Genomic DNA, 13,040 nt, shown 5'->3' on the forward strand with positions numbered 1-13,040 from the left:
TTAAAATTTATTAAACAAACACAGTGCACTTATACTCTGCCAAGCACTATTCTCAATGTTTTCTGACTATGGACTCCTATTTCTTTTTCCTCATGCTTTGATGCTGAGTGTGCACTTTAGCTGCAACTACAGATTGATCAAGAAATGCTAAGCAGGGGTCAGGGCTGTGGCTCAGTGATAGAGCACAAGCTTAGCATGCACAGGGCCTTGGGTTCAATTCCCAGCAACGCTGGCACACACACAGAACCAGCACCTGCTTCTGACGCATTACTCAGTTAACTTGGGCTGTTTGGGCAGGAGAGCCCCCTGTCCTCCTACCAGCATCCTGCTTGTCCCTCACCACTCTGCTGGTCTCCTTTGATGACTTACCCGCTCTCCTGTCCTGCTGCTGTTAGTTTCACCCAGATAAATTGCTAATCTTTGTTAGACTGTTTTTGATTTCTACAGTAAATGAGAGTTTCATGTAATTCAACCTAATACTGCCCAGATTTTAAGAAGAGGAAATGAATTATTTGAGTGGTTAAGTAACTTGTCCTGACAGGCAGCCCATAATAGGATCTGGATTCAGAAATTACGTTTGTCTCCTTGTGAACTTCTTGGCATGGTACTTTCAACCAAATATTAAGAACCTGGGCCTGGGAATCAGCTCCCTGGGTTTGAAATTCAGCTCATCTACTTAGCAGCTCTGTGACTGAAGGATAAAGGCATTCCCTTGCTCTTCACAATTTTCTCATTAGAAAAATGGAGTAACAATAACGATGGTCTGGTAGTGTTCAATTTGTAGGACTGTCCTGAGGATTGAACCGAGAACTCTGAGTAGAGTTTAGGATAATGCCTGGCACAAAGTAAGCACTTCACAAACAAGTTTTATAATCTCCAGGTTTCTTTTAATACTTTTGTGTGTATACACACACACACACACCCCTGGGAAACTCAGCAGGGAAGCTTTTGCTATTTGTAGCAGAGGTGCAGGAGAGGCATGTGCTTCTCAGATGGGGCTGTCCCATGACTTCCTGCGGGGCTGGAGCTGAGACTCCAGTGTAGCTTGCCATTGCTCCATATGTTTTTTCTTTTTTGCGGGGGGGGCTGCCACTTCTGTGACTGATCTTCTCCGACCCCAAATTATCTTATGCTTCTGTCTGATTCTAAACTTACTTTGAGTCTTGTGATAATCATAGGACCGGTGGTGTGCTTGTGCGCTAGCTTGTAACAATACGGCTGCGTGCTATAAAACTTATCTTGTGAGACCTTTTGAGAAACTAATAAAAATGTTTTCTAAAAATATATATTTATATCACAAAGAAAAATATTTTTACCACCACAGGATTAGCACACATTATTTGTCCGCCACCGTAAGATTGGCACTGGTTTGTATCAAACTCCACGGCATAAAAATCGAAGCCTCTGGGGCTCTGGGCTGGTGGGCTCTTCCCGCCTGCTCCCCGCAGAGCGTCGCGGCTGCCTGTGGAGTCCCTGCGGTCAGATGCGGCTGTCCTGGGCCTGTTCTCACGGTGGCCCCAGTGCCCTCCAGCTTCCTCGCTCGTGCCCTGGAGGGTGCCCCGTGGTCTCCTAGCGAGTGTGATAAATGCCCAATAGACTGCTGACTTCGGGAGATCGCTCCACTCTCCCTCCGGCTCCTCTGCGCCCCAGGCTGGCCTAACCCAGAGGACCCGTGGGCCTCGGCGCACGGGCCCGACACACAGCCTCCCTCCCCGCGGGGAATTCCGCGTCGGGGACAGCGCTGGGCAGGAGGACGTCCCTAGGCCGCCCCGGCAGCCGCGGGCTGGGGTCCGCATGCCTGTGGGGCTCACTCCGGGCGTTCACCTCGATGAGGTGTCTCCGACCCCCGATGCGGGATCCCGGTCGATGGCCGGGAGGTCCCCGCGGGGCGGGCGGTGCCCCTTTAAGAGCCGGGCCGCGCCCATGACGTCAGAGCAGGAAGTGTTCGCGCCCTCGCGGTCCGGTCCGGTCCGGGCGCCGCCGCCAAGGCCCTCCGGCCGCCCGTGAGTGCTCGCGCCCGGCCTGGGCCCTATTTCCTGCGGCGCCCAGAAAAGGGTGCGCTGGAAGTCGGGGCTCCGGGCGCGGACGCGTCCTGCAGGGGCGCAGGAAGCCCCGCCACTGCACGCTGCGGACTTGCGGCCGTGGGCGGGAGCTGGGTGCCCTCCGGGATGGGGGGCGTGGGCTGAGCCCTGGGCGAGACCCTCCCGCCTGCTCTCGCGGCCGCGGGGCAGGGAGGCCGGTCAGCTGCCGGCCTGGCTCGGGATGAGGCCTGTTTCGGTGCTTCCGCTCTCTCGTGAAGAGCAGAGGTTCTGTCGTCCACCTGTGGACCCCACTTGTGTCTCTTAATCTCTTCTCCCCTCTCCCACGTTGCTTGTAGAGTTAGCAGTCGTCAGTATGAGCTGGTCACCTTCCCTGCCGACGCAGACATGTGGGGCCTGGGAAATGAAAGAACGGCTGGGGACAGGGGGATTCGGAAATGTCATCCGCTGGCACAATCAGGTAGGGAGCTCCCCTACCCTGTGGCCTGGGAGGCTTGAGAAAGGAGGCTGGGCAGGGGCTTCAGGCGTGCTAAGCTGACTTTCTAAGCTTTTCTAAGCATGGCACTTAAATAGTAAAAAACCCCAAAAACTCTCAGTCCCAATTACATGTTTTAGATCATAGGATTTTGCTTACATCAGAAGATCACGCACGAATACATTGTATACTGGGATGTGTTATAAAGCCTAGAAAATAAATAGAAAAACGTAAGAGGATGACAGTAATGAATTATCTCACAAAACACTTTTAAACATTTATTTAAAATATTTCATAGTTCGATCCCCGGTACCAAAAAAATAATAATAATTTAAATATCTGCTAATTACGATCCCTCTCAGTATTGTTTGTACTACTGTACTATGCAAAATACACAGATCCTCATGAAAGTGAGAATTATCTATTTTTAAAGATAATGGATGTCGGTTTGTACACACCTGTAATTCCAGCTATTCAGAAGACTGAGGTGGAGGATCCGAAGCTGGAGCCCAGTCTAGGCAATTTAGGGAGATCTTGTCTCAAAAACCAAAGAAGAGTGGGGTTGTAGCTTAGGGAAAAGGCCCCGGGTTAAAAATTCACAGTGTAGGTAATTTTTATAATTTTGAATGATTTGGACTGATTTCTTTTTCCATCTGATTAGAACCTTCCTGTTTGGTCCTTCTGTATCTGATAAAACTTTCTCACATTAGAGGTCTGAGTTCGCCCATATTTGGTTTGCACAGGTGTCAGAGGGTCTAAAACTCTCTGCAGAAATCTCTTTAAGGCACTAGTTCATTGTACAAGTTATTTTACCAAAATTGCATGATCTGATCTATAATCCCACCTATGTAGGCATGTAACCTGGGGCAACTCCAAGCGCCTATCCACCCTCCTCCTTGTGGGATGCCTTTGGGTACCTTGAGTACCAGATGTGCACATTGCCTGTGATGAATGATCAGAGGAGAGTGCCACATGAAAGCTCACTTTTATTTATTATTTTGGATCGCAGCCTGGGGTAATACGTGGAGAACACATACCCAATTTGGAAACTATTGCTCTAGAGACCCCTCACTCATCAAAGAGCTAAAATTAAGTTCCTGATGTGAAATTCAAATCCACCAATTCAAGTCCTTGAAGGAAGCACCAGTTTTAGTCAAGGACTGTTGAGCACCTTCATAGCCTGAGGGGCCGGCAGACTCCTCACCACTGCATGGGAGCAGCAGAGAGGGCCACACAGAGGGCCAGTCCAGTCGCCTCCTATGTCCTTTAGTTGGAAGGTACCTTGGGCCATGCCTCAAGTGCGTGCTGGGACCCCTGGAGGAATGTGGGGACTGGAACTGGCTGGTAGCATATGGCTCCACAGGTAGTAACATTCACACGCCCAACTTGAAAACTGGGATTTCAGCACACCCTAAGAGTGAGAAGGCTTTAGGAGTGTAACTGTCTCAAGTTTGTCCCGATTATAGTATAGTCAGGGTCCTACCAATAAGACAGAAGAGCCAGCTTGATCAATGGCCCCACATAAACCTGGGTGGGGCTGCTTCCAGACAGCCTAGCACTTCTGAAAGTCAGCTTAGCCAGAGACATTCTGGTTTCCTTCAGAAAGATTGTGTCCACGCATGGCCTTTGCCTCCTATCTCTAGCTCAGAGTAGTCTCCGTCTGTTCTATGGGCTTGGAAGGAGATTGCCAGATGGAATTTATGTTTGGCTTTATAGATAGGGATGTGTATGTATGTGTGTGGCTTAGTCCCCAAAATTACTGCTCCCCAGTTCTTTCTCCTTTTCTAAAGCTTTAATTTGTTCTTTACTTTTAAAAGCCAAAATCCAGACTCCTGTCATTTGAGGCCCATCCATGGTTGTCCACACCCTACCTCTGTCCAGTGTTACCTTTCTTGTTGGTCTAGGCAGTTGGGTCCTGACACGGACAGGCCTTTGATGTGTTGTGTAAATTCTGCCCACTCCTTCAGGACCTGGGCCACCTCCTCCCAAGCCCTCCATAGACCATTCCTTCCTTGGGAATTCAGTCTTCTCTTGAACTCCCTGTCTCTTGGCCACCTTCCTCTTGGCTTTGTGTAAGGGTGTTCCATCAGGTCTCTTGGTTCCTGTGAGCCAGGGCTGCATTGGGCTTTGGATTTTTTGATTCCCCAGTAGCAGAGATGTTAAATATGTGTTAGGTGCACACAATCACACAATCCATCCATAAGTAGTTAGTGACTGTATTTTGAAGAAGAGAAAAAACCATTAATTAATTATAAATGGACACTCCCACTTATAAGTGTGACTGAGGAGAGGACCCAGGGCTATGAGATCTTATTCTGGGGTGGAGAGGTGTCCCCAAGAAAGTGGCACTTGAAGGGGCCAGGACTGAAGGGCTGGTGGGACTGGAGGGGGCCAGGGCAGCCGGGTGGCTCAAGATAGAAGGCAAGTCATCTTGCAGGGAGTCATTGGCAGTGTAAGCCGAGGAAGTTTTCCTTTGGTCTAAAGGTAGAGAGGTGATGGAGGCATGAAAGTGTTGAAGGGAGGTTCCTTCTTACTGCAGAAACAGATTAGAAAGGGCCTAAGAACTGAGTGGCATTGCAGAATTTTTGCCAGCTTCTGAAAAACTGGGAATAGTCGAGGTGAGAAACTGGGCTGGAGATGGGGGAAGTGGGAAGACTTAGAGATATTTTTGGGGTAAAATGCACAGGCCTGGGTGGTGGGCTAGAAGCCGAGGAGGGGGAGGGGAAGGGAGGTGTAGAATGTGACAGCTACTCAATGATGCTTGTTGATGAACCTGCTCAGTCCAGGAAGCTCTCTGCCCTCCTCCATTTGGCCATGGGTTCCTTAGTTTGGGAAGCCCTGAAGGCTGACTTGAGGGCTTGGGAATGTCTTTAGTCAGCATCCAAGATCAGAAGGTGAGCAGAAGGCACAGGTTCTATGTAAAGCTTCTTGGATGCAGCTGAGGTATTGGTTACCTAACTCTGGTCAAGAATAAGAGCATATGCAAACACATAAGTACATACTTAATGTACATACTTAATGTGCTTTATCTTGCCTACAAGCGAGAGACTATTTGTAGTTGTCACAGGAGAAATTACTTGGAAGAGCCTATGCATTGGTATCCTCAGTCAGAAAAGTGGGGCCTGACATTCAGACTCATTGTTTATTGAGATTCTTCTCTATACTAGCATTAGACAAAGTATCTTACATGCTTTTTTATCATCCACTGCTGGGAATTGAACCCAGAGCCTCATGCATGCTAGGTAAGCATGGTACTAAGGTATTGCTTGGAAGATGCATCTCTTACGTGCTTTATCTCCAATTTTCACAGTAATTCTCAAAGGAACTATTATTGTCCATTCCCATTTTATAGCTGAGGAAACAGGTGCAGGAAGGTCATGGAATGTACTCAAAGAAGCTAGTAAATAAAGAAGTTGGAATTGGAACGTGCATCTTTTCAAATCCCAAATTCCTCCTTGTGGTTTCTCCAGCTGAGGGACCAAGGTTAGAGACACCCCCAGCACATTCCCAGTGTTTTGTAGGTATTCCTTTGTCCTCTGCAGTCATTCTAAACTGTTTTGAAGTATTGACAGAAAAACCCTTTGGAAGGCAAAATACAAAAGTCTTCTTTGTTAAATAAAGAACTCCAGCATGGAGTTGTGCATTCGTAATCCAGAAATGCTCTAGAATTGGACTGCTCGAGAACCACATGGCACCCCAAGTGGACTGTTCCACACCTGGACTCCTGACGTGTCACAGTCAGAATGCACAAACATTGCAAATATGTATAAAATGATCGTCGGGCTATGTGTGTAAGGTGTTGTGAAACGTAAATGAATTGAGTGCTTAGATCTGGATCCTGTCTCAAGATACTTCACTATGTGTATGCAAATATCCTCAAACCTGAAAAAATCCAAAATCTGAAACTCTTGGTCCCACATAGCTTGGATAAGGGTACTCAGTTTGCATTTCCCAGTGAGGAAGGGTGGTGTAACAACTGCTTGCAACCCCACTTCCCCTGGTCCCTGCCTCCTACACAGTGTGGCTGGGACAGTCCCTCCTAGGTCTGTAAGCTCTCACTCCCTGGCCCAAGCCTCAGCAGTCCATTCCTTGACATAGAAAAGCTGATGTTTTCAATAAGCCCTTGTTATGTATGAAGAAGAAAGGAGATGACTGCAGAAACCCCAGCCTGCAGCAACTTTTAGGAGTGGTGGGGAGAGGGGCTCACCATCACACAGACCTTGGTTCAAATCCCTACTCTGCCACTTGCCGCCTTCTTTGGGTCATAGTTTCCCACATGCATTGTGAGGTTCTAAGATATTGATCCCTTCCACTCTGGAGCCCCAACATAACTGGCAGGACATGGGGCAGCTCCTCTCTGGAAGTGTCTGGAGACTTCCCAGGATACTTCCCAGTGTCTGTTCTCGGTACCTGATAGTGACCAGGAAGTGTTGCCTGAGGCCTGGGGTCGTGCTGAAGGTGGAGGAGCTAATGAATGCACCGGCTGTTACAAGGCAAGGTGCTGTCAGTGCTCTTTCCTGTGAAGCAGTACTGACTTCTCCTGAACATAAACTCACTGCTGCTTATCTGTGTATTTTAAAGTTCAGAGCTCTTTTCCACTCCTAGAGATTATACCTCTTTACATATGAAGCTACATCCCCCACCCTTTTCTACTTTATTTTGAGATAGGGCCTCTCTAAGTTGCTAAGTTGCCCAGACTGGATTCAAATTTGTAATATGCCTACCTCAGCCTCCCAGAGTGCTGGAATTACAGGCATGCACTACCACACTGGTTTACTAATAATTTATTTATTGGTCATGAGCCTGAGCTTTGTTTAGGATACAGGGGGGAAAAGAGAAGACTTTGTCCTTTATGTACTTATGTTCTACTGTGGTGATAAAATGAATGCATAGGAATATAGTGAGTAGGTCTAGATGTAAGCACTAAGTTGTGTGGCAGTAATAACTGCTCATCATTTATGAAGAGGGTGGAGTGCAGATCTGCTAGGTGCTCGTCATGGTCTCTCTGTTGAATGCTCAGAGGCAAGGGACTTCTTGGAGGAAATGGGACTTCAGGATTTTGAAGGGAGTTAGACTTTGGATAACAAGGCAGGAAAGAAAAAGACAAGTCAGGTGGGCAGAGCAACATTTATATTGCAGCAGAGAAAGGAAGTGATAGTTTGTCCAAGGCTCACTGTGGGTGAGGTCATAATTCACTTTAATTGGCATCATTGGAAGGGTTGAGTTGCTTCCATTATGGTGGAACCCAAAGCCTAAGTAGTGTCCCGCACACCTCACATTTGCCAGGCAAGGGAAGAGGGGGTCATACATTTGTCTCAGAGCCATGCTTCTGGCTGCTGTTGGTGAGATCAGAGGCCATTGGGCCTAATGGGTGTCCGGACTGTAGTCAAGAGGGTTGAAATCACAGCCCTCTTACAGTGGACTGGTCAATGCTGAGAGAAAGCGTGTTTTCATTATCTGTCAAGAAAGGGAGGGGCTAGGGATTTAGCTCCGTGGTTCCGCCGCAGCCTGCCTCGCAAGTGCGAGGTCCCGAGTTCAATGCCTGGTACCAAATAATAATAATAATTTTTTAAAAAAGTTTATTTGGGGCCGGGGATTTGGCTCAGTGGTTCCGCCGCCTGCCTTGCAAGTGCAAGGTTCCGAGTTCGATCCCCGGTCCCCCCCCCCCAAAAAAAACTGATTAAGAAAGGGAGGAAGCTACAGCCAGCCTCCCCAGCTGGGCTGTCCCCACAGTCTCTTGGGGGCCAGCTTTGTACCTTCTTTCTTAAACACCCATCCCAGGGATCAGAGTCAGAAGGAATGGAGGGATTATTATTGATTGCTCCTTATACCACTATGGCCTGGATGGATGGTTCCCATAGTAACACAACTGAATTTTCTGGGATAAGGGTCTCGATGGAGCTCTTAGCTTCCTGCGTGTTTCTCTGGGCTACTAAAGCTAACATCAGGGCTGGGCCAGCCCTTTGTTTCCCAGGCACGCTGCATTCTGCTTACCTCTGCCAAAGCACCTCTTGGTAGCTTTCAGGAGTCTGAGGTGTGTGTCCCCTCACTCCCTACCTTTTTTATACCTTATAATACACTTGCATTTATATACAAGTTTTATGTTTTCTTGTATAAAAGGCAAAAAATTGCAAACATTATGACCTTCAAAGTCAGCTACACTTGTACAGATGAGTACTATTGGCTCCCTTCCCTATTTTCTCAAGATACAAACCAATTTTAAATCTTGTCCCACCAGAGTAGCCTGCTTACTAGAAGGCCAGATACTGAGGTGGTGCAGGCCAAGTCTGAGTTTCCACAGAACTGAGCTAAGACTCCCTGGGGTTCTATACAAAATAAAGTCAATCCACTGCTGTTTGAGTTTCTCTCCTGACAATGAACAAACTCCCCAGTGTTCATAATCAGTATTCAGAGGCTATTTTTGTACCATTCAGTTGAATTTTGCTTTTGGAAGCAGGTATGTTTTTAGTAAAAGAAAGTCACTCTATTTCAAATGAACTATTACTCATGGAAGAACTGGAATGTGTTGGAATATTTTCAGAGGCAGATGAGGGCACTGAGTGAAGAAAAGTTTGTGTGTCTTTGTCTCAGCCATCCCAGGCCTAGGAAATCACGGTTTCCTCTCCAGCTGTAGGACCACACTGAGCTCTTCACAGGTTGAAAGTCAGTCTTGGTCTCTGCTCAGTTGTTCTAAGGCTTGTTCAATACACATATTGCTAAATTTATTCAAGTTTGAGTTTGAAGATTTAAGACCAAATTGTCAGTCTTTAATATCAATTTTCTATACAAAAATCTAGTCCTGGCTTCTGAGTGGGGCCAGTGACTGCTGTGTGTTAGGACCAGTATTTGTGTTGGGCAAAAGACTACAGTTATCTTGGGCTGGGAATTTAGCTCAGTGGTTCCGGCACCTGCCACGCAAGTGCAAGGTCCCGAGTTTGATCCCCGGTACCAAAAAAAAAAAAAAGACTACAGTTATCTGATATATAGCCTGACAGATTACCTCAGTCGCTTATGCCCACCTTTTCTGTTATCTGTCATATGTTATGAAGGAGGTGTGTTATTATTTGTGATATACAGAATAGTGGCTCCCCACCAAAGATTTCTGTGTCCTAACTTGGGGATTCCTTGAACCCGTGACAGTGAGGCTGCATGGCAAAGGGAAATCAAGGTTGAAGACTCAAGTTGCTAATCACCTGGTCTTAGACAAGGAGAGTGTCCTGATTGTCTGGTGGGCCTAATGCAATGACTGGGTCCTCAGAAGGGCAAGGGAGAGGCAGGAGAGGCAGAGGCAGAGCAACAAGATGAGAAAGACTCAACTGGCTATTTCTGGAGCCATGAAACATGGGCAGCCTCTTAGCTGCAGAAGGCAAGGAAACATTCTCCCCTGCAGTATCTAGAAAGCAAGCCGCTGTGCTCATGTCAGGTATCTGCTGTAAGGATAAAGTTATGTTGGTTAAGCCATGTTTGTGATGATTTGCTGTCACCATTCTGTGTGTTGAAGTTAGATAAGTACAGATTTTCCAGTATCTTGGTTTAAAACCTCAGAGTGCCAAGGTAGCACATCACAAGTTCCAGTTTCTTACCATTGTTTGTGGTATTGCCATGAAGGCCCTGCCTGAGGGAGGGACACTCTCGCTGTGTCACCTGCCCTGATGGCCTGGTGCTGTAGCCCTCTCCCTGCTTTCCCTGTGTCTGCGTTTCTCTAGGGATCACTCCCAGCTGGCGGCCAGCATCTGGAGCAGTCTGTTCTGTGCTGCTGTAACAGAATTCATGGAGCTAAGGAGGCTGGGAAGGCTCAGACCAAGGCACTGGCATCTGCCCAGGGTCTGCTTACTGCATCATCTCCTGGCAGTGAGGTGACAGGGACCAGCTTTACCTCATATGGTGGCCTACGTCTCACCAGTGGCTGCCCGCGGCCTTGTCACCCTTTTCAAAGGTCCCTCTTTTTACTGCCATTACAAAAGCAGTTAAATTTCAATGTGAGTTTTGTAGGGGATACACATTCCAAGGATAGCAAATATCATTAGTCAGAGCTGCTGTTCATGAAGCTATCATAGAACTGCGTAAAGGTTGGAGTCTGCACACTGGGCATGGTGGTACACACCTGTCACCCCCGTGCTTGGGAGGCTGAGGCAAGAGGACTGCAAATCCAAGGCCAAACTGGACTATGTAGGGAGACCCTATCTCAAATAAATTGGAAGGAAGGAAGGCAGGCAGGCAGGCAGGAAGGAAGGAAGGAAGGAAGGAAGGAAGGAAAGAAAAGTAGAATCTGAACCCTAGTGGGAAGTGAAACTGGAAACCAAATTCCAGTTGCTTGGAGAACAGACAGCATCATTGGGGAAAGTTGCTGATGTTGAGGGTGCAGTATTTTAGGAGTTGGGTCACAGTCTGCATGTTGACTGGGGAAATGCTGTTCTTTTGAAGTGTTCTCTAACTCTGGAAAAGCATCAGGTGAGACTTCTGCCCAGGGTCAATTTAAAACAAGTTGGCTCTTCTTCAGAGAGAACTTCAGAATTCAGGCCAAAGATCAGGGTCCTACTAGACAGAAGGAGAATAATACTGAGGCTGACCTGGTTAGTCACACCTGCTGCTACAGGCTGCACTCTGCACTCTGGAGGCCACTGAGCTCAGAGAAGTGGACATGTGACCACAGCATGAATGGACTTTGAAACACTGTGCTGCATGAGAAAAGCCCGTCTCAAAAGCCCACATCCTCTGGGACTGTATTTACATGAAACTCCCAGAACAGGCAAACCCCTAGACTGGTGGTTGCTGAGGGCTGGAAGAACTCAGGAAGATGAGGAAGTGATTGCTAATGGGATGGAGTTTCTTTGCAGGCTGATGAATGTGGTCTAATACTGTTTGTGGTTTTGGCTACACAACTCTTAAGTATCCCTCACCTTTGAATTGTATATTTTCAATGGATCCAGTAGTTGCATCTTGGAAAGCTTAAAGCAGTATTGAGCTTTGATAAAAGCAGCTTCTGAGAGTTTCAGAGGTACTGTATCTTTTCTGGAACTGGAGCTATCATGGTCAAAAGATGCTACCATCTTCCTTCCTTCCGATGAGTTCTTGAGTATGCTTAGGATTGGTTTATTGATTGGGGAGGCGGTGGTCTTGCTAGACAACTTCTGCTTGTGTTTGGAGATTGCCCTTGTTCCTGGGCTCATGGATGGCCTTGGTCCTCCAGGTCATGGCCAGTTTGGTGACATGAGACTGTGATGCACTTTGCTATAGCTGTATGTATTTTGAGGTATTGTGTGTCCTCTGCATGTCCTTTTAAGTCTCACATTTTCATAAAATGAGAAACCTGGAAAAATGGTCTGACGGGACATCCAATGTGGTTGATTTTGAAGATGCAATTGTTTGCCTTTTGTACATGGGAAGGGAGATCCGTGTTGTGAAATCTGTACAGTTTTGGTAGTTACCTTGCCATCCAGCTGGCTGTGGCACATTCCTAGACCTTTGGTTTGTGTAAGGCTCTAGGGATGAAGATACAGGTCACTTTGCTTGGAGGTGCTGGAATCACCTGTGGCTAGGGGCACTACTGTCCCTCAGCCATCCTAGAGGACCCCACGGGCCTGAGGAGAGGGCAGTGGCTTAGTGGTGGTGGCTAGAGTGCTTGATCCAGAGCCACTCCCTGTGTTGCCTCCAGCACACAGCCTCAGTCCCCAACCTGCTCCAGTGTCCCCTTGGCTTCCTGGTGTACCAACACAGAGAGGCATTAATCCTCAGGAACCAGTTACTCAGCTAATTAGTCATTGCCTTCTTGTCATTCAAGAAACCACAGTGGAAGACATTGTGCTAGTTCCTGGTGTAGACACCAAAGCCCACAGAGATGGACATGTCTATAATTTAACAAAAGAGGAGGAAGGAAACCTGTCACCCAGAAGAACTAACTGTAAGAGTGCAGTGAAGGAACCACCTCTTGCAGGAACACAAAGGAGGTGAGGTCCTGTGCTGTGTGCCCAGAACAGATGGTCTGATCTGGGCGAAGTGGCACAGGCCTGAGCCGTGGGAGACTGGCTAAGAAGGCAGATGGGAGCCAGGCTCCTGAGGATTTTAAGTGCAGGATACCTGCATTGTGACATGGGTCATCCAACACCTGCTAAGGGCTGGACACTGCTGGTGTTCATCTCCATGGCAGCCTGGCGGATGGCTGTCATTGTTACCTTTCTGTAGGAAAGCCAGTGAGACGATGTGATTTACCAAGATATTGTAGCTGATATGAGACAGAGTTGGAATCTGAGCTGGCCTGCATCCTGTCTACTCTGTTATCTTGTATTCTTTCTAGAGACAAAGCTGTTACATGAAACAGTGAAGATGCTCAACATGACATTAGGTTGAGACATATGGAAATGCAATTTTTGTAGGTCAAGATGGCCAGTTCATAGGCATCCAAGCATGGTAGCACATGCAGCAATAATCCTAGCACCCTAGGAGGCTGATGCAGGAGGATCTCAAGTTGGAGCCCCACCTGGGCAACCTAGTGATCTAGCAAGACTCTATTTCAAAATAAACAAATA

General features: G+C 47.5%; 1 protein-coding gene across 8 annotated transcripts in view; it reads left to right on the forward strand.

The window, feature by feature from the left end:
- The first annotated feature begins 1,917 nt into the window (after window positions 1–1,917).
- The window catches only part of Ikbkb (inhibitor of nuclear factor kappa B kinase subunit beta), a 48,489-nt gene continuing 37,366 nt past the window's right edge, over window positions 1,918–13,040 (forward strand). For 6 of the 8 annotated variants that reach the window (XM_013076063.3, XM_021236748.2, XM_021236751.2 and 3 more), the window contains exons 1-2: window positions 1,918–2,003; window positions 2,378–2,499. In XM_013076063.3, the coding sequence (XP_012931517.2) occupies window positions 2,395–2,499 (105 nt within the window). In that variant the 5' untranslated portion in view covers window positions 1,918–2,003; window positions 2,378–2,394. Of the gene's footprint in view, window positions 2,056–2,377; window positions 2,500–13,040 lie in introns of all 8 variants that reach the window. The other 2 variants (XM_021236749.2, XM_087180401.1) reach the window with 2 other exon arrangements.

The sequence above is a fragment of the Heterocephalus glaber genome, unplaced genomic scaffold (genome assembly GCF_053883595.1).
Source record: "Heterocephalus glaber isolate CG9 unplaced genomic scaffold, H.glaber_assembly_v1.0 deba00001461, whole genome shotgun sequence".
Taxonomy (NCBI): Eukaryota; Metazoa; Chordata; class Mammalia; order Rodentia; family Bathyergidae; genus Heterocephalus; species Heterocephalus glaber.